At 48.2% G+C, this 20,811-nt stretch overlaps 2 protein-coding genes across 11 annotated transcripts in view; both read left to right on the top strand.

Annotated features, from left to right (window-relative positions):
- Positions 1–1,989: 1,989 nt before the first annotated feature.
- On the top strand, positions 1,990–16,027 carry TPRA1 (transmembrane protein adipocyte associated 1). Of its 9 annotated transcripts, none has more exons than XM_082767984.1 (11): positions 1,990–2,089; positions 5,323–5,525; positions 5,677–5,809; positions 8,304–8,390; positions 10,011–10,083; positions 11,090–11,169; positions 12,334–12,444; positions 12,832–12,892; positions 13,504–13,606; positions 14,221–14,301; positions 15,371–16,027. In XM_082767984.1, exons 2-11 carry the CDS (start codon positions 5,335–5,337, stop codon positions 15,603–15,605), a joined length of 1,155 nt encoding a protein of 384 aa, XP_082624110.1. In that variant the 5' UTR covers positions 1,990–2,089; positions 5,323–5,334; the 3' UTR covers positions 15,606–16,027. The 9 variants fall into 9 exon arrangements, with proteins under 9 accessions (XP_082624110.1, XP_082624115.1, XP_082624116.1 ...); XM_082767989.1 differs by having other exon boundaries at positions 2,051–2,089; positions 5,327–5,525; XM_082767990.1 differs by lacking the exon at positions 1,990–2,089 and adding an exon at positions 2,169–2,350 and having other exon boundaries at positions 5,327–5,525.
- Positions 16,028–20,393: 4,366 nt separating this feature from the next.
- The window catches only part of CHCHD6 (coiled-coil-helix-coiled-coil-helix domain containing 6), a 120,001-nt gene continuing 119,583 nt past the window's right edge, over positions 20,394–20,811 (top strand). For both annotated transcript variants that reach the window (XM_082767964.1, XM_082767963.1), the window contains exon 1: positions 20,394–20,528. In XM_082767964.1, coding sequence (XP_082624090.1) covers positions 20,439–20,528 — 90 coding nt within the window. In that variant the 5' untranslated portion in view covers positions 20,394–20,438. The remainder of the gene's footprint in view (positions 20,529–20,811) is intronic.

Here is a 20,811-nt window from a genome sequence, read left to right as displayed (position 1 = left end):
GAGCTGCAGTTCTCAGCGTGCCGTGAGGAGATGGGGCAGTCTCCAAGGTGGGAAGAGCAGAGCTGTTTGCACCCCACGTGTTTGGGCTGAAAGCTCCTTAATGCAGGGAAATAAGTGTGGATTGCCCATCTCCATCTCAAGGAGGCAGCGATCTAAACTGTCATGGTCCTTGGGGTGGCACCCAGCAGCCTTCTATTTGAGAGACAGCTTTTGGTGTCCTGAGGGCTGGGCTATAGCCTCAGAGTGAATCAGATAGAAACAGCATGTGGATTGGAAGGCAAAATCTTTCCTTCTGACACAGTAATGTGGGAGGTAACACCTTCAATTAGTTAGAGCCTGAGGCTAGAAGTGAGAAGACGCATCTTTTACTCCTGGCTCTGTTGCCAAGGCACTTTTTAGTCAGAAGCACTCCACCTCTCCTAGAATAGAGGTGTCCCTTCTGTAACTCAGAGACGTTGTGGCCTGCTGAGCCTTCGAGTTTGGATCCATAAACAGAACATGCCAAGATACTGCAACATATCATTAAACTGAACAACAATGTGAGATGGGCAAGCTGAGGACCGGCTGCTCCGGGTCTCATTCCAGTGGCATGACACCAGCATAAAAACCTGGTTCAACCCGGTAGAAAATCAGAGGAACGGGGCTGAGGCAGGCACCAGAGTCCAGGACACATCCTGTCCCCTCCATGAGGTTTGCTGCAGTGAAGCCGGAAAGTTAAACCTGAGAAAGATGCAAGTGTGGGGTGGTCCCAAAATAAGTCAGTGCTTGCTGTTTCCTAGAGCAGTTCATGCAAAGTTTTCCAATACCGGGATCTTCTAAAAAGGTATTGACTGTGTACAGCAAAGTTCAACACAGCCAAGGCCTTGCATTCCTGCAGGAGCAATCCCTAGAGCCCCAGGTGAACCACAGGTAGAAAAGCCACGTCAGTTTAACCTCCAGCCTTTGGGATGACTCAGGTAACAGGCATCCATCCTCCTTGGAACCGGGATCTCAGTCAGACGGCTCCTACTGCCAAGAGTCACCTGCTGATATTTAGCCAGCTATTTCCTTTAACTTCCTTGTTAAATCTTGCCTCGTTTCTCCCAGCTATGCCCCAGTTTGCCATACTGAACATCTTTTCTCACCAACTGGTGTTTGCACCTCCTAATCCCGCTAATGAATTTTCCTATTCCCCTTTTGCTGCTGTTGTCTGAACTATACCGACCTAGTTCAGCTTCAAACGTTCCTTAAAAGCCAAACTCTCCAGCTCGTTAATCATTCTCTCCTACAGCATGTTGATTACAGCATCCGGGGCATGGAAGAAAATTATTAACTCCCCTGCTTTCAACAACCAATTCCTTTATTGAGGCAGCCTAAAATCCTCGCTCTCCCAGTCCTGGGGGCGCACACCGATTCGGGTGCTGGCTCACACGAGCGCCCACGGTCACATCCATGCTGTCAGGAGCTGGTTTTGACGCTGCCTTGCCCGGGCTGTTGTGGAAAATACGAATCAGTGGGTGCAGCCCAGAGCCTGCTGCGAGCACCAAGGGCATGGCCACCACCCCACGGGCTCAAGGCAGCCATTTCCCTGCCCCGCCAGGGCAGCGTTGGGGCTGTGGGTGCCACCAGGGCAGCGTGAGGGCCCTGCGGGGAGGGGATGACTGCTGGGGGTGCGGGGCAGGCTGCGGGGCGCTGCTGTCCCCTGGGGTGTTGGTGCGCGCCTGCAGCACGGCCCTGGGGAATGGGGTGTATATGGGGTGGGGGGGGGGGGGGGGGGGAGGGAGATGAGCTGGGTAGACCTGGCCGCCGGGACTCGGTTCCTTTAAACCGCAGCGAGCCCTCCCCCCAGAGTCCCGCCTCCCCGCGCTTCCCATTGGCTGTCCCCACCACTTCTTTCTGCCACTCCATCCTACCTGCCTCCCTATTGGTCTTTTCCCTCCCCCGCTGAGGGACCATCTCCCAATACCCCTCCCCGAGCCCAGCCGAAGAGGCTCCGGCCTGGTAGCGGCGCCTGGCTCCAGCCTCCCTTCCGCGACGCTCCCCGCCGGGGCCGGGGCCGGGGCCTGCTGGGGCTGGGCCGGGCCGGGCCCCGCGGCTGAGGGGAGGCCGGGTAGGAGCCGGGGGGGGGGGGGGGGTGCGGGTGACGGGAGGGGAGCTCGGGCTGGCAGCGAGGCTTGAAAATCTGGCTTTAAAAAGAACAAAAAAGGGCTTTTTTCGCTTGTTTTTAACCTTTTTTTTAAAAAAAATCTTGGGGGCTGCCGGGGTGGCGGTGGGGTCGGAGCGCCGCCCGCTCGGTGCTGTGGCAGCCGGAATTCAAGCAGGGAGGGGAGCCCTGTGGGGAGTCCGCTCCTCGGGCACAGCCAGCCCTCAGGTAGGTGCGGTGCCGGGCACCTGACCCCAAAGCTTGCCCACACCGTTAGGGGCAGGAGCTGGTTGTTGAGGGGCAGGCAGCAGCCCTACAGCGCCCGGTGCCCTGCCCCAGTGACCCTACGGGGCACCGCCGTGTTTTCTCTCCAGATATTACACGTGCAGGGCTCAGCCAGGTGGGTTTTGGTTCCTGTCAGGGGGCCGTGGCTGTGGCACTGGGCTCGTCTCATGGGGCTGGGGCTGAATTCAGCCCCTGTGTGCGTGGGCCGGGCTGGATCGCAGCAGGGTGAGGTGAGCGATCCCTGGGCTCTGCTCAGCTGGCTGAGTTTATTTCGAGGGTTTTTAGTCTGCTACAGGGAGCGGTGCTGCTGGGGATCCCTGCCGTCAGTTCCCAGCCCCATTGCTGGGGGTTTTTCCCTGGTATTTCCACCATACCGGGGCGGATCTAAGCGTGAGCGTGGTGCTGTACCTCTGTGCGTATCCTGCTGTGGGATGGGAAGAGGAGCAGGATCCCAGCAGCAGGGCACGGCGAGCAGCCTGGCACAGTGCTGAGCTCGGTCCTGCTCTGCCCTTTGAAACTTGGGACTGGAGCTGGCTGCTAGACGTGGCCAACCCCTCTCCTTATCAGCAGCTCGCTGCCCTTGCGTGATAGTGGGGATCCTAGGGGAGAGGAATTGGAGCCTGTTTGTTCGTTTTTAGAAGAACGCATTCTTTCCCAGGTAATTCTTCTTCAGCTTTATACTTGGGCTCTTTTCAATGGGACAAGCAGATCAAATCTTTGTCCCAGAAAAGATATGAGAGGGTGTGATGGTTCACAGCTGCTGTTATTCTGCCCACACTCTGTGAGGTTTTTCTCTACCCTTTCCAAGCCTTTTTAAAGATAGGTAGAATTTCTTCTGTGTTGACAAATGTGAATGTATTTGTCCTTGTTGCTACTGAGACGCGGAGGTCAGGGAAGTGTTTCAGAGGAGAATGGAGCAGAATTATTTAGAGAAAATCATTCTCAACGGTGTTGATTCAGAAGAGTGAGGAACTGGAGAGGGGACACTTCTGGAGAGGTCTGCCCTGTGAAGGTTGTTTGCTGGAACCTCTGCTACAACTAGGGTTTGTTGGCATGCACATTGCCACCTCAGCACAAAGTTGATCTTTCCAGGTCTGTGTGTCTGTGTTTGATGTGACGTCCCTTGTGCAGCCCAGCACACGGCAGCCGCGAAAGCAAATCCCATTCCGAAGCCTCTGTCAGCAGGGGGTGAATCAAAGGGAGGGTCTGTCAGCTGGGAGTGACTCCTCGGAAGACCTCGGAAGAGCCTCAGCTCTGACGACAGGTTTGTGGCCACAGTCCTGAGCGGTCTGTGGGGAAGGTGCTCCCGAGTTGCCCGACGGATGACGCAGGGCTGTGCTGATTCTTTCCGCCCGGTGAGTCACCCGGCATCTGCCAGGGAAGCTACCTGCTGGCTCCTGTCATTCAGGCTGCTGGGTCTGCTGTGCCAGCCAGGGCTAAATTCAAACAGGGAGAATTTTTCTGCGGTGAATCCTGGATTAACTATAGCACACAGACTGCTAGAGTGCTATCTCTGGCACCACGCATCTCTAAGGGCAGTTGGTCGAGGTTTTTTGGATCTGTCAGCGGTGACCACATCTCTGGGGAGTGCCAGGAGAGGTGGCAGGGCCCTGTGCTTGCATTCAGCTCCTCGGCAGCGTGTTAACAGTGAGGGTTGCTGTTTTGGGGTATGAAGAAGAGAGGATCTGTGGAAGGTGGCACTGAATTAGGAACAGGCTTACTAATATAAATCAGGTCAAAACTCTAATCCTGCTCTACAGTACTGTGTGCCAGCATCTGCTCGAGCTTCCGAGATGATTGTGGAACCAAGAGAGTGATGAACTGCTGTCGCTTCTGCTGCAATGACACTTAGCAAAGCCACTGGCACGGGCATGAAGCACGTGGGATTTAATGGACAGTGGAGCAGAACAATGCAGCAGTGTAGGGCCTGGTGGGCGGACAGATGGAAGAAAACACGTGAGTGTTCTCTCAGGAAAGGCAACTCAAAAAGTTTCAGCAGGAGATGGGAAGCTCTCTTACCATTTCTCCAGGTGGCTGGAGAAGTATAAGGTAGAGCAGGCAAAAGAACCAAGCTGCACAACTCCTGTGGTTCTGACTGTGTAGCTCTCTGCTGCCAGAGAGTTTGGCTGTAGGAAATTCACCATGTAGGACTGCACCTGGTCCTGGGCTGCCAGTTTGCACAGATGCTGCTCTGTTTGAGAGACTCACTGTGATTAAGATTGATGGTAAGGAAGCTGGAGAGCCTTATGCTGCTCAGGTCATTGAGAGGCACCGTCTCTTCACATCCTTGCTGTTGTGCTTTAAATCAAAATAGTTCTGGTGTCTTGTGGAGTGTTAGAAGAAAAAGTTCTGAATTTTGGCTTTTGCTGGTGTTTTCTGCAGATAGTGCAGTCCCTTTTGGTAAAAGTACGTGAGGCTCTCCCAGCTCTGCCTGTAGGTTGGTAACAGCAACATGTTTTAGGTACAGGCCTTCATGTTTTCTTTGCTGTAGCTGAAATTCATTCATTGACTTCTTGGTCTTGGGAACTGGAATAATCAGTGGTACAGCAGAGTTTGCCTCTCTCTGAGGATGCCATGCGTTGCTGCTGAGTCTTGATTTCTTCTATGAATCTGCCAAAGCTCAAATCACAAAATTACTCCAGCTTAGCATGTCACTATGTTGAAGGTACGTGTTGCTCTTGATATAAGATCCTGGTTTTCCACTGAGTACCCGAATGGCTGTGTGCAGGGCAGGTGGCATTTGTTCTGTTGTGTAACACTGTCCTTCTGATGATGATAATTTGCTGTAACAAGCAGGAAGCAGTTGTCCAAGGGCCTAATGGAAGGGATGTGCTTTTTGAGCTCTGACTCACAACTGATTTAATGTTCCTTTTTCTCTGCTGTCGTTGTCCTGTGCTGTGTTTGACCCGGACCAGCAAGAAGGCAGGATGCTCCAGTCCATGATGTCTGTGATGAGATTCTCCGTGTCTGACAACATCACACACTCTACTGCCCTGGTGACAGCCCTAGATAATGTGACAACTTTGTCCCCAAAAACAATGCAGGTGATCAATGACACCAACATCACTGTGCCACACAAGTGCCTGCTGTTGCTCTATGAGGACATTGGGAAATCCAGGTGAGAAAGAGAAAATGGGATCACAGTCTGACCCTGGGCCAGGGGAAAAAGCTTTCTTTCTCGGAGTTTGGGAGAGAAGGGCCTGGGGCTGGTACCTTCTAGATGCTGAAAAACAGGAGGAAAAAAAAACTGTTTTATTTACTTTTTGCAGAGTCCGCTACTGGGATCTGTTGCTCCTGGTTCCCAATGTGCTTTTCTTTATGTTCCTTCTCTGGAAGCTGCCCTCTGCCAGGGCCAAAATCCGGGTTACTTCCAGCCCAATCTTCACCACATTCTACATACTAGTGAGTACCACTGTGTGCTTTTGAACTGACTGAAGGAGTGTTTTTTATTACCACTCATGAACAGTATCACCAAAACAGTGGGGAGAGAGAGAGCTAGCCTAGACCAAGGTCTATTTATTCCTATACCCAGGAATAAAATTTATTTTTAGTTGGAGGTATATTACCAGAAGTAGACACTTTCACTATTGAACTCTATTTTTCAGATTCTGGGAGTGTCCGTATCTGGATATGTGTGGTATTTGTTTTATGATGACTTACTTTCCTTCATGTGTTGCCTTGGGGTCTAGCATCTTATGTTTTCCTTCCTCCTTACAGTAAGTCATGTGACGTGAAACTTGCTTCTCACTGAGGTAGTGAAAGTGAAACACTAGAGAACGATTTTTGTTTCCCTTGTTGGAAAGCTTGGTCATCTAGTGTAGCAAACAGTGATGTGACAGGGTTCTGGTTAATTTGGGAATGCACTAATCTTACGCAGTTAGTTTTTCCCATCATATCAAAGTGGCTGCTAGATGATTTTCCTGTTAATACTTAAGATGGAAACATAACATAGGCAATACAGTCCCAGTTCTCAAACATGCAAGATCTCTTCTGTTCCCTTCTCCCTGATTCAGAAAAGCTGAGGCAACTTCTGATCACGTTCAGATAGTCTCTGTAGTGATCTCTGAACATCAGTCCTACTAACTGATTCTGCTCCCAGGGCATTGTAAATGGAGCTAGGAACCTGCTCGGATTTGTGTAAAGCGTTATTCAGAAGCTTGATCCTATGTGTACTTTGAGATCCTAGCTTGCCTCCAAGCAGCATGATTTGCCTGCTCTGGCTCAGGGAGATTAGTACAGGCTGTGTAAGTAAATGTGTGTTTGGACTGGGTTAGAATGGAGGCATCCTTCAGGCAGCATACGGGTACTGGTACAGCAAAACCCATAGCACATCACAACAGAATGTAAGCTGGTAGCCTCAGCTCAGTCTTTGGTGAGGAATCTTACAACTCTTACAGGTGTGAGGTGTGGGCACTGAGCTCGTGCAAAGTTTTGGGTAATCAGGGTCATACACAAATGCTCCAACTTTAAAAAATATTACTAGCTATTTGCAGCCTGGATTGAAGTCTTCTGTTCCGTTTCCATTAACGCAGAGGGGTCAGCAAGAAGTTCATTCCAAAGGCTTTGAAAAGTAAAACTGAGAAACCAAAGGAAAGAAAAAAGTGAACTGACGGTATGCTGTCAGCTTCTTCAGAACAGAGCGAGAAGTAGAATGTGATGAACCAGCCTTAGAGAAAAGTGCTTTTCACTCAGTTTGATCTTCTGGATTGAGTTTTTGGGAGAGGAGGATGTTAAGTGTGTCCTGTGAGGATTTCCTTTCAAATGGCTGTTTGACACATTTTGAAGGAATGCTTTCTTGTGGAGTCAGTGATTAAAGCTAAGTTAATAGCTTTAGAAGAGTCTCTACCTTCTTAGAGGAAGCAAAAGGGGTGTGTTTTCCTCTCTGAGCTGTTGCTGCTCCAGAACACGTTATATTCAGGGACCCTTCTTTTTCTGTAAGTGTTTTTTCCTCTTTAATCCCAGAAGGGAATGTGACATTATTCTGTTGGGCTGTTGCATCCCCTCTTCCTCTAAGGAGGAAGCACTCTGCAGTAGGTGACGTACTGGTTGTTTGCATTCTCCATCTGTCTTGGAATCAGCTTGGACTTCCATTTTGTGGTAGATGTCGCTGCCTCATACCTTCATCATTAGTTTAAATTAGCCTTTAACTTGGAGAATTTTATCTGGAAAAATCTGCCTTCTCAGAGGGTAAGTCTGCACAGCAGAGGGTAGATATATCCAAATGAGGTCTTAATTGCAGAGTATGGTTGTGACAGTACTGGGGTTGGCAAATTAGCCTTGCTGCGCTCTGTGCTGCCATGCTTAAATGGTGCATGAGCTGATGTGGGTATCTTGATGCTGCTCTGTGTACTGGGGTGAGATGCTTTAAAGCTGCTGGCTGCGTTGACTTACCTTCTGCATTCCTGAGCATCCTCAGTGTTGAGGGAAAGAACTGTGGATTTCAGCTTTATCACAGATCTCAAGTGAGGTAGTTGGTATGAAGCGGCTTCTGTTATCTGATGCCATTGGTTTATTCAGTCATACCAAGCACTTTAGCTTTTAACTTGGAGGGCTGTATTTTGTCTGACTTTTCTCCTGCCCTGCCCCAGCATACTGAAAGGTGGGAAGACTTACATTATAAAAGTACGGTTGTAAAAGAGTGGATGAGAATTCTTCAGAACTGTTGAATCTGACAGTTGAGGAAACGTGCACCTTCATAAATTCTAAGCCAGTACTCACACCTGACAAGCCTGAGGAATTTTCTTCAGGAAATTAAACTGAATCTGTTATGTGAGGTTCTCAGTACACGTTAACAGGCTTCGAAGCTGACCTGGAAACAGTATTCCACAAGGGTGTCTGATCATTACTGCATGTGAGCCTTTTGACATGAGCTTATTTTTGATACCTTTTCATGTAGGTGTTTGTGGTGGCTTTGGTTGGTATCGCCCGTGCTGTTGTCTCCATGACTGTGAGTGCCTCTGATGCTGCCACAGTTGCTGATAAGGTAGGTACAGGTCGCATTCTAGAGGCTCTGCTTCATGCGGTTCTGGCCACACAGCATTCTGCTACTGCTTCCCTTTTATTTGCATGCAAGAAGAATGTGTTTTTGTTTGCACTACTCACAGCTTATGTAGGCTACGGAATCCTATTCTGATAGCTGTATCTAATTAATCACAACATCCAGGGCTGTAAAACAATGGACTTCCTAAATTAGACACAAACAGTGGCAGTTAAACTTTCCTGCAGATGGAAAGCTGTGCTTTGCAAGAGCTAAACAAACAAACAGGTACCTTTAGTGGATAGGCAATACCTAGCCTCTGTTGCTCTTGCTATATTTGAGGGACTCTTGGAAAAATAGTGAAGTCTTTTGTGTTGAAAACAAATAAAACAGAATTCCCTTTTTGTCCTGATAGCTGAATGTCCTTGCAGTTTCTCTGAGCAGAGGGTGAACCCTTAGCAAACAGGAAATAGCTTTGTACATGCTGTTCCTTTGTAATTGTTTGACTTGCAACAGAATATTACCTAAAACAACAAAAAAACCTGCTGCTTGAGCTGTTGGAGGAAGAAGGGCTGCCCAGAGTACAGGTCTTCTACCTTTATTCTCTGGGATGAGTGTGATTCTCTTGCTTTCCCTGTAAAAGCATTTTAAAGCATTGCTTGCTGTGAGTAGCTGGAACTTTGTAGCACTTCCATCCACCTCTGTTGAACAGATGTATGTCCAGGACTTGAAAAATGAAGAAGAGGAGAGAAGGTGCTTTCACCTTGCCGAGAAGTCATGCAGGAGGACAGACATTCAGTCAGTCTTTCCTGTGGGCTCATGTTCTAATATGCCTTATGTTTGTTTGCATGTATGTACATACATCTTTCTCGTGTATATATGCATATACACAAGAGAACATCCCAGAAACTATAAATATATTTTCTGAGTTGTCTTATTGTGTGCCTCTTAAAATACTGTGTATATTCAAGAGAGCACCAGTGCTCAGAGAAAAGGGATGCATAAGGCAGAATCAGGGTTCTTGTCCTAAGTGTGGCCCTGGTTTATTGTATGACTTTCCAGAAAGTAACTTCACCTGCTTTTTGCCTGATCTTGTTTCACCAAATGAAGCCTGGGAATTAAAAATGACAAGCTGGAAGCTAGTCAGTTTTAGAGTTAAATATACTCTGGATTTTGGTCCCCAAATCCAGGCCTCCTCCTTGGAGGAGGGCATGATACTGAATTTATTCAGTCATACCTTTACTGCAGAATTTTCTGCTTTAAGAACTGGCCCTGTTTGATGCTACACTTTCAAGATCATTGTGGATTGTTGTTTCTTGAGAGTACAGCAGAAAGTGCATTTTTATGACAAGTGACAGATCCACGAGCACGGCAAACCGTGGCCACTCTCTCTCTGCAGGCAAGCTGTTTGCTTTGTTACACAATTCTTCTGTTCAGACAAGATCAGGCCTTGGGACAAGCATAAAGTTAGCATCCCCACAAAGCACAAGGAAGGTTTATAGAAATGACCCGTTCCATTCAGAGGCAGCTATCCCCTGGAGCAGAGAATGGAGTTTTGCTCTATTAACTTCTAACTGGTTCCTGGCTCCTTCTAATCATGTTTGTCTGGTTTCTGTTGTCCCTCAGATCCTGTGGGAGATCACGAGGTTCTTCCTTCTGGCAATTGAGCTGAGTGTGGTGATTCTAGGCCTTGCCTTTGGTATGTGCCAGGAGTTTGAGTGCTTTGAATGTTTCCTGTTCCCTTTCTTTCCACAGATACTGTATCTGTAAGCTTGTAGAAATGCTAATCTTACAAAATTAAGGAGTTCCAGAATAAAGACAAAGGAAAAATTAGTTTGTTAGAAATGGCTGAAAGCCTGATTACATTCACAATTCTATGGCTTGTACCATTTCAAAGTTTATTTGTGCTTTATTTGTCCTGCATGCATGTGGTGAAGGAGTCTTCAGCTTAGGTGAAGACCTTTATGCAGAGATTAACTGTCTGATCTGTGCTTAAAGTGCTCTTCATTTAAGAAGATGGTTACTTCTGGGGGTCCTTCTGTGTGCTTCCCACCTTGGTTAGTTTGAGTCCATCCTGGCTTCATTCAGTCCATTTAGCTGTACTTGTAATCTGTCACTCCACTTGCAGTTGTACAAGTAAAAATACTGTTTGGAGCACCTCTTGCTGTGGGTGAAAGGTGGGGGAGAGGGTACCCATCTCCATCACATCTGCCATTAAGACATCTGAGCGCTGCCTCTTTCCTCTTTGGGGTTAAAGAGTAATTTAGGTTAGAAGGAGCTTATGGAGACTGACTGCTCCAATGTATTTCAGTGAAAATTTTTCTAAATTATGCAAGGCCTTCTCCCTCTAATCCAGTCACCCATCAACACTTTTCCTGGAAAGAAAATAAAACCTGTCCATGTAGACGATGATAGAATCATTCCTGACTTTTGTTTGTAATCCAAATGACAGGACTCGGTTCCTCACTGTATATTAGTGTGGGCAGAAGGAAGCAATTAAAAACTTGTTATTTTACAAGTGTTACTTTGCCTTTGAAAGGCTCAGCTCTCCAAATGGGAGCAGTTGACAGGGGTTAAGTAAGCTTTAAACTTCCCCCGAAGGACTGTGGAAATAAAAATGTTTTCTTTAATTGGTTTTGGAGAGGACTGATTTTTAGCAGGGATGGGATTGCAACCTGAGTCACTTCTTTATTCCTTAATTCCAGGTCACCTGGAGAGCAAGTCGAGTGTGAAACGTGTTCTGGCAATCACCACAGTGCTGTCTCTGGCATATTCTGTCACCCAGGTGAGTACGTTGGAGCAGAAGAGTTAGCCTTTGCAAAAGGGGTGGCTTGCCACGGAGTTTGTTAGGTGTGGGATTCCTGGAATGTGCAGCAAGTGGCAGCTTTGCTCTCTGGACAAAGTTATGGGGGAAGACTGGATGCTTGCAGTGGAGTATGAAGTTCCTCAGGGCACGTGCTAGACCCTATCACCCTTTCATCTCCGTGGCAGGAATACCTCAATCAAGCTCAAGAAATGAGATGGAAATTTAGATAGATTGCCTTGTTCCGTGAATCTTGGAGCAGGAATGAGTGTTTTTCACATCTGAGCCGCAGATCTTGGGTCTAGCCTCAAGTACAATCAAAACTAGATGGAGACACCCAAAGTGCCCTTGTCAGTACGGGCTGTGCACTGTGCCTCTTGTCTCCTGTCTCTTTGAGAGATGAGAGCTCTTGCATCCCTTCAAACGAGCAGCTGGCTTGCTAGCTCAGTTATTAGCTGGGTCTCCCTCTCTCTGGACAATGCAGTGTGTGTCTGGGTTTATTTTTCTCATTGGTATGTAAGTGCTCAGCTCTGTGCCTCTATCTGGGGCGGTACCAGAACAACACACAGATCATTGTTCAGTGATCAGGCCCTGGTGTGTGGAGGCAGTGAGCTGATCATTACCACATGATATCCTGGAGGAGCCTGATTAAGTATCAAGTGTTTGAGAACCGTATCAGGCTGATAATACTTACAAATTCTTTTCTCTCTGCTGTCTGTATGGCAGCTTCTGTTCATATTTCTCAGGGATTCAAGTGAAGAAGACAGTCTCCTTTCCTAACTCCTGCACAAGTGCAGGCATTTATATTCTGGATGTTGCAGCAGGAAAGGTGTACTTTAGCGATGGAAATAGGAGTGGAACTGTTTCAAATAGCTACTCTTGTCCCTTCCTTCAGTCTGTTCTCTAGAATGTCAGTGATGCTGTTTCTCTTTGGATGCTGATTCTTGCCACTTTTTTTTTTTTCTATCACTTCTTGTTTTCTATTTTTTCCCATTCTGGATGAACATAACTTGGCCTAAGCAAGGTAGCAATGAGGTGTGGCAGAGACAACTTAACTGAGCTTTCAACAGTCTCATTTATACACACACCTACTGTAGTGAGGGTGCTGACTGTCCTAGTGTAGTAACGGTGTCACTTCTCTCCTAGGGGACCTTGGAAATCCTGTACCCTGATGCCCACCTCTCAGCAGAAGACTTCAACATCTATGGTCATGGAGGGAGACACTTCTGGCTTGCCAGCTCCTGTTTCTTCTTTCTGGTAAGTACGAGGCACGTGTTATGCACTCTGACAGCCTCTTTATAATTCCTGAATGGAGTAGGGAGAATGATTTGAGCATATTAAGGCCCTAGGCCACCTCCTCCTTGATACCTTGCGGCATGGTGCTTTTCATTAGACAAGGAAGCTGAAGCAAAAAAGTTTGTGTAAGCTGTGACAGCTGAATCTGAACTGAGCTCAGATGTTATTTGCTCCCTGGTTTCTCAGTGACCATGCTTTGTGTGCTGATGGGGTGAGGTGTGGAGCCCTCACATGTGCGCTGGATTTAGTGTCAGGGAGCCTGTGCCCCTGCCCTGAGACATCTAGGAAGCGTGTGACACCACTCACTGCCTCTGCAGCTGTGGGACAGTTCTTTCTTTGTCTCAACAGGTCTACTCCTTTGTGGTGATTCTTCCAAAAACTCCTCTGAAGGACCGGATTTCTCTGCCTTGTAAGTGAATGTAGTGGGTTCCATCCTACAGGTGGGGACAGCACCAGGATAAAAACATAGGTGGGAATAAGAGGTTCTTGTATGTAATTGTGCTGCAGATTCATCCCCCTATTTAAGGGTACAGAAACATGGCAAAGGACACAAGCTATCACTGGAAAGTAGGATGTGCATTTTGGAGGGCAGGGTGAGAGGAATTACATTGCAACTTCAACAGCAAATCAGTTACATTAAGGAAACAAGATGCAGTAGCTCGATCTTGATACAGATGTAAATATGTAATCTCCCAAGAGCAATAAGAATCCTTGCCTTAATAATGATTTCCTTTTGAAATGCACATATGATGTTGAAGTGTCCATGCTAGTCAGCCTGTGAGAAAGAGGCTGATTGAAGCTGCTTAATAAGTTTTATCTGGGCATTTACTTTAAGATGCTTTTCTGTTGTTGGTGTGTGCTGTTTTATTTGGTTGTGGAGTATCTGCAGTTCTTGAACAGGGAGAGAGGCTGCTACTGAGGTACTTACATTGCACTGTACTTTCTCTGTGTAGTGTGGTTACCCTCGTGCTGGTGCTTGTGGGGTTGAGCTTCATCCTTGTGTTCATGTCTTTCCCACAGCCAGGAAGAGTTTTTATGTTTATGCTGGAATCCTGGCACTGCTGAACCTGGTGCAGGGCCTGGGCAGTGCCCTTCTCTGTGTAGATATCATCGAAGGACTGTGGTATGTATGCTGGGAGGGAGGGCTGCAGCCCAGTCTCTCACATTATGTTTGTGTCCGTTAACACTGCCCGTCTCAAGAAAACAAACTTTCATGGTGTTCCTAAGGGGGAATAAAGTTGTTGGTTCTGTTTCACGCCAAAAGAATTCTAAATCATCAGGAAGCTTGAAGCAGGGAGGTCTCTGGAGTGCACGCAGTGGTCTTGAGGTGGTGAGAGAGACCAGTCATTTGACTCCACTGATGTCTGGCCACTGGCTTGTTTCATAGATAACAAGGGAGTAAATAGCCTGTTTGCTGGGAATAGCATGGGAGTGCTCTTGGTCATGTCTGGAGTCTCATTCTGCAGAGATCAGTCACTTTCCATGAGTCAAAATTAGCAGCACTAAGGCTTGGAACCGGGAACGTGGCATGGTTTCCTCTTGAGCCTCTAGGAGAGGTGACATGTTGGTGGCAGAGTCTGTTATTTTGCATCAGTCTGAAATTGGTTAGCAGAAGACTTCTTGTGCTCTGTTTGGATGCTGGAGGGAAGTGGGATCGTGTCCTCTGGGTGGATGTGGCTGGGGTTATTCAGTTGTATTGTGTTGGAGTACTAAATATTTTCATGTTCCCTTCTGCAGCTGTGTTGATGCTACCACGTTCCTTTACTTCAGCTTCTTCGCACCTCTCATCTACGTGGCATTCCTGAAAGGCTTCTTTGGGTGAGTAGCCAGGAGCAGGGATTTAGGGAATATGTATTGTTAATTGTTTGGCACCTGAGTTTTTTCAGTCTGCAGAGAAAGGCAGTGACTACAATGCCAGTTAAGGAACCAATTTTATATTTCTGGCCTTGCTGTTTTTCTTATGTGACCCAGGGCTGGTCACTTCTTTTGTATGCAAAGTTGAGCCAATATTTGTTTTCCTCTTGAACATTTGAGGAGGGTCACTTCAGTGTCTGCATCCTGTTAGTGCAGAGTTCTGTGGCTGAAGTTGGTAATTAAGTGGTGAGTGAGAAATCGAATGAAAGATTAATCGGGCTCCTGAGTGGATTTTTAATAGATTTTTGGTAAGGATCTGAGGGGTTAAGTAACCCCTTGACTGGGGATTCCTATACAACGGGGCAGTCATTAGGTGAAAGCACTCGGGAGTGTTTATTACCGGGTTGAGGGTGCCGCCGTGTGGCCACTCAGGAGATTAATCTTGATTGGAAAAGAGTGTGTTAGTGTGGGCTGTCTTTTACTCTCCATGCAAGAAACATCAGACTTATGAACCACCAAGAACAAAAAGTACTCCTAAAATATCGAAGTGTTTCTTCTGCCTTCTGAAATCAGAAGGGAACAGTTTCTGGAGTTAGACCTGTAACAGAGGCATGTAATCTCCGTGAGGTGGAGACACATGTGAAGTACTTGTATTTTGATTTTCTGGATGCACACGAATGGAATGTGAGGTGGAATCCTGTTTTTACCATTAGCCAGGCCTGCTGTGGAGCCCAGTGATGTTTGGATGCTAAGGATTGCCCTCGGCGCTTCAGAACTCAGAGTTGCTTCCCACACTGAAGTCAGGACTCTGCCGTTTTTATTTCTCCCAAGTAGCCCAGTCCTAAGCTACATTTAGCATAAATTCATGGCAGTCACTCCACTAGGTGTATTTCAGAGCTGAATACTCATGTGAAAGGTTCTTTAGGACCTGACTACATGGGTTTTGGTGCTGCTGAGTTTCAGGTAAAGATAGGTGGCTGTGATGAGACAGTGCATTGCTTTAACGTGTGTTTTAAATCTTTAATAACTCCAGGTCTGAGCCGAAGATCCTTTTCTCCTACAAATGTCAGGTGGATGAGCCTGAAGATGTGGATGTGCACCTACCCCACCCGTATGCAGTTGCCAAGAAGGAGGGGATGGACTCTGGGTTCTACTCCAGCACTCAGATCGACACCACAGCGTACCTGGATGACGTAGCCTCCATGCCATATCACGTGGGCAGCATCAACAGCGTAGACAGTGACCGCTGGAAAGCCATCAACGCCTAAGGCAGGGCTGCCCCCTTCACATGATGCCTCGTTCCTTCCCTTCTAAACACCCTGATACACAGCTGTTAGGATGTCCATTGGAAGTCTGTCCTTGGCTATCTGCCGTGGCTTTCCTCTGTTCCTTAGGATTTCGGAAACCTGTCGTGGAACTAAGTTGGCAGCCCAAGTCCCATTGGAAAGAACACCGTCACTACCTGAGAACAATCTAGAACAGCTCTGTTCGTAAAGCTATGAACACCAAACCTTCGTGATCCTCCATGTTCCAGATGCCAACCTGATCCAGAAGATAGCCCCGAGTGGCACCTCCTGCCTCGCAGTGACTGACAGCACTTGTCTGCCAATTAAGGGAACGGCACTTAGGGACGATACTATTGATCTGACTGCTGTATTCTACACATATTGAAAGAGTTTAGTGAACCAAAGATGGTCTTCCTGGGATATCTCAAGCAGCACAATTGTCTGGGCCTTGTCATAATGTAACTGCACAGGCAGCAACAGCAGCCTCTAAAGAGGGAAGCCAGTCAGCAGGGTTCATCTCTAATTTCAGCTAACGCTAATGAAAGCTATAAATTGCTAGGGTTTAAAAGGACTTTGTGAGCGTGTGGGGAGGAGAAGAGAGGTATGAAGAGAAATGAACTGTCCAGCGTGCCCTGGGACTATTTTGGGGGGCACAGGCTAGTAGCTTAGCAGCATGGATGTGAGCTGACAGAGCAATGGGGAGACAGGACAGACAGCACGGCTGGGCTGAGGTGGCTGTGAAACAGCATGGAGACTGCACTGCTGTGTGCCTGAGTTCATAGGGACAGCTAGGTAACAACACTGAGCCAGGGCGAAGTTTCAAGAATAAAACCTGTGAGGTAGGGGTGTTTTACATCTGCAGCCTGCTTTATGGCTTTGGCAGGGTCATGGAGAGGGCTGTGAGGGAAGCTGACTCTGCAGATGAAGGCTTCAGAGACATTCAGATGCCAGAGGCAGAGCAGAAGTCCATGATGAATCTGAGCTGTCAGTACGTAGTGACTGGGGGCTCTCAGACACCACAGGCATTCTGGAATCAAGCTGGCTGGTGTTCTGAGTTGGGAGGTGGGTGCTCTGCTACAGCTTCTGTTACGTTACAGTTCAGATCCCCAGATTTCTTCTGGTCTGAATAGGTTTTACGGCTTGTTATATTGGAGATAGTTATGTGCACATGGAGTGTGGTTCATTTAAAGACTGTCTGGGACTTATTAATCCCTTCCACACTGGAATGGGGACTGTTGTCGGAGCTGTCTGGCATGCAGTTCCAAAACATTGTGTTCTAATCCAGGGACTGTTAGCTGAAAGCTGCAGTAGGCTAGTTTCTGAGGCAGATTGTGCTCTCCAGGGATGAAGAGGTTTATTCTTCTAGCTTTGGGGGTGCTTTCCTACCTGAGTCCTACAGGTAGGCAGAGATCTGCTCTAGTAACTTCCCACTAAAAATGGTAGAAAGAGGAAATTGGAAACACTTGAGTACTGTGTACATCTCTTGCCACAACTCACTGCTATTTCTGAAAAAGGATATTTATGTAAGAGTTTCTGTGAAATCATCATGCAGGGTGCAGCGTGGAGGTATTGGTTTGGGTCATGAGTAGGCAGGGGGAAGCACTGGCTACTCAGTGTTCCCACCATAGGGGAAGAAACAGTTTGGATAAGAACACAAAGTTCATATCAGTTGCCGAAACTATGCAGGCCCTCTGCTTATCTTTTTTTTTTTTTTTTTTTTTTTTGTTAATGAGCAATGCAGCCTCTCTGTTCTGCTGCCTGTGGACCTTGCCCTGCAGGCCTTTAAGTAGCATTGACAACTTTCTTTAAAAAAAAAAAAAAACAAAAAGGCTTCCATGTGTGAGAACTAAATTTTCCCATGTGGATCAATAGCCTTTCACATTTCCTTTCCTCATAATGACTGTGAAAGGGGTGGACAAGCAACTGGCCAAGTCAGTCCTTGCCACATGAGAGAAGTGTTTTGTGCTCCTCCCATTGCTTGCTGTGAGTCAGCCTGAGAGGCACTTGCTTGCCTATTCTAAAAGGGATGGATGATGTGGTGCCTGAATTGCCCTCCTGCTCCTAATGCTGCTTACAACACCGATCCTGTGCTGCTGTTTGGAAGTGTGGGGAAACCTGCAGAGCTTCCCTGCAGCTGGTGGGCCTTGGACAGGTCTGAAAGATCTGAAAGTCTAAACAGTTGAGAAATAGAGGAGCAAACGCTTTTCCATCCCAAGGACTATTCGCTGACTAACACCCTGAGTGCAAGGACTTATCTGCCCTCCTTGGTGCTGTGAAGAGCAGGTCCTGAATTTGCCTCCTCATCAGCTGAATTCAGTGCTGAGGGATCACCGGTGCAGGTGGTCAGCACGTCCATCCTGTCCTTTGCTGGCAGGGCTCCGGGATTTCTGGAGTGTCCCGTGTTCTGCTGCTGAGGAGCTCCTGTGCTGGGTCACGGACTGACCTTGCTGTTGTATATGTATATAGCGCTTCGGGCCATGCCCACAATGGTCCTCGAGCAGAAGTGTTGTGTGGGGGGTGCAAAGAGACTAAATATAGAATAAATGTATATATATTTTTTGTAAAATAAAGAAATAATATTGTTTGGCATAAGTGGTCCAATGTTCTTTCTCAAGTGATCCCTGTTATGGAGAAAAAATATTTCAGATTAAATAAAAATAAACCCTGAACAAGTTTGGCAGATAATAATGGAGTTACATGATGTCTTTTTGTCAGAGACAGACTTTTCCTTTTTGGAAGCCTATTCCTAGGGCAGCGCAGAGAGTGGTTTCCAGGTCTGCCATAGAGTGAATTTCTCAATAACTGGGTCTTGTTCCCAGTTGTGCCTAGCATCAGGGGTCTCTGCTGTAGGACAGTCTTCCCCTGCTGCTTGGGAAAAGGCTCGTGTGGGAGTAGGCACTGACTGGTGCCCAGTTCCTATTCTGGGCTTTGGGATGACTGTTTGTGGGCTTCTCAGTACAAGAACTGGGTGCCATCAAATTAAATGAGCAGGTGGCAGGTTAGAAATAGAGGCTTGCGAGGAGGGCTTTGGGAGGAATCATTATGCACTTACCTCACTTACGCTTCTTCTTTGGTGCTACATGTTGGCCTTTTCCAGATGTGGTTTGGCTTTACCCAGAGCTTTGCTCTTTAGCTGGGTGTGTGCAGTGTTTCTGTACTGCTGTGCAAACAGCTACTGCTGCTTTGCTATTCTGTAGTCTTAAGACCTCAAGCAATAGGAAAGGCTTCCAAAGCACAAGGCATTACACAAATAACAGAATATTCCCCACTCCTGGGAGCATGCTACAGAACACAGATAGTGATATCTTGCAGAGCAGCATCCTAGATAGTCCCTTAGGGCTGGCCAGGGTCCTGTTGATGAGACAGCTGCGGCTCTACAGCGAAGGGCAAGTATTAAACAGTTAAAAATGTTCTGATGCAGAAATAAGACACTAAGACTTTATTAACTATTATCTATCTAGTCACATATGCACAAAATTGAATAGGTCATCATGTAGCCTGTATTTCTAGGAATCCAGAAAGTTTATTTGGAAAAGATCCTCCAAAGCTGCTGTCTCTAGGTCCAGCTACTTCTGTTATATCTTTTTTTTTTTTTTTTTTTTTTTTTTTTTTTGCTTTAGCTTTCTCCCTTGGAGCCAGGGCCCATGTCTGTGTGATCTGGAGCAGTGCATGAGGCCGGGCAAGGTGTTCCTGGGGTGGCAGAGGGGAACGTCCCCTGTGTTTGGGCTGCTCTGCCTCAAGGAGACGTGTGGTGGAGGGGCAGGGGAGGGATGTGGGGTCACTCTTCTGCTTCATCCAATTTCCTGCAACTTGGAGGAGAGCCTTGGGGCTCGGAGATGCGCATCATGCCTTCATACTTCATTTTCTGTGTGGTACGGTGTGTTGGATTTTTTTCTTTCCATAACTTTGACCCAGTAAAGAGCCCCCACACATTTAGTGTGTTGAAGTGAAAACCTGAGGGGGCGGTTTGGTGCTGCTCCCATGTGCCTGGTGACAGGATTTGGGGGAATGGGCTAAAGTTGTGCCAGGGGATGCTTAGGTTGGATATTACGAAGAACTTCTTTACGAATGGGTTGTGAGGCATTGGAACGGGCTGCCCAGGGAAGTGGTGGAGTCACCATCCCTGGAGGTTTTTAAAAGACGTTTAGATGTAGAGCTCAGTGATATGGGTTAGTGGAGGACTGGTTAGTGTTAGGTCAGAGGTTGGACTCGATGATCTTGAGGTCTCTTCCAACCTAGAAATTCTGTGGTTCTGGGATTCTGCTCTGAAGGGAGGGAAGGAGGAGGCCTGGGCCTGGGGCTGAATCCATAACCCAGCCATTCTGGTGCAGGTGTGTGCTGCAGAAAGTGGTCACAAAGGGATGTGGGGGTGCCCTGATGAAAACTTTATTTGATTTTTCATCTTTAGGGGTTGCTCTGTGGTGTTACGAGCCTTGAGGGCTGCTTACGGCACAGCCAGGTTGTTGTGGGCGAGCGAAACCGCTCTCCTCAGCACCACAACCCAGCGCACACCCCACTGCCGTTCGGTCTAACACCCCGCTACCACCCCCTGGCTACGCCGAGCAGAAACGCGTGAAAAACGGCGCTTAACGGTGCACATCGCGCCGGGAAGGATGAGGTGAAAACACCCCCGGCGCGCCTGCTGGCCGCCAAACTACAACCCCCAGCCTGCACCGCGCCGCGCCGCCAGCACCGCGCCGCGCCATTGGCTACCCGGAAGCCACCCACCAATGGCAGGCGGGCGTGTTGGCAGGCGGCGGAGAGGGAGCGTTGCCGCTGGGCTCGGAGCGGCGTCCCCGGCGGCCGCCCCTTGGCATGGGGGGCAGCGGCAGCCGGGCGGGCGGCAGGAGCGTCTCCTTCGGCCGGGACGAGCGCGACCGGGTCCGGGTGCTGCAGGGCGTCAGGGTGAGGGGACACGCAGGGGACGGGGGCTGAGGAGTCACCGGAGGGGAGGGGAGAAGGGGAGCAGCCCCCGGGGGCTGCCCGGTGCCCCCCGCTCAGCACCCGCAGGGCTGAGGGGACCTGGAGCTGGAGCTGGTCCCGCGCTGAGGGCGGCCTCCAGCTGGGCAGGGGGCCCTGCAGGAACCGAGCCTGGCTGTGTACAGGCCTGTGCTGATCGAGAGAAGCAAAATGCGAGTTCCTATCAACCCTTTTTTCGCTGTTCCTTTGGGTGTTTCGCAGGGTGGGA

This window comes from Aythya marila (genome assembly GCF_965140915.1).
Source record: "Aythya marila genome assembly, chromosome: 10".
Classification (NCBI taxonomy): domain Eukaryota; kingdom Metazoa; phylum Chordata; class Aves; order Anseriformes; family Anatidae; genus Aythya; species Aythya marila.
The sequence above is the reverse complement of the archived record's forward strand: the minus strand, read 5'-3'. Positions and strand labels throughout refer to the sequence as shown.

Coding starts and splice junctions, on each gene's coding strand:
- TPRA1 (XM_082767982.1), top strand. CDS start 3,730: ATGACGCAGGGCTGTGCTGATTCTTTCCGCCCG. Junction 3,763..5,322: donor GTGCTGATTCTTTCCGCCCG/GTGAGTCACCCG, acceptor GACCCGGACCAG/CAAGAAGGCAGGATGCTCCA. Junction 12,445..12,831: donor GCTCCTGTTTCTTCTTTCTG/GTAAGTACGAGG, acceptor TTGTCTCAACAG/GTCTACTCCTTTGTGGTGAT.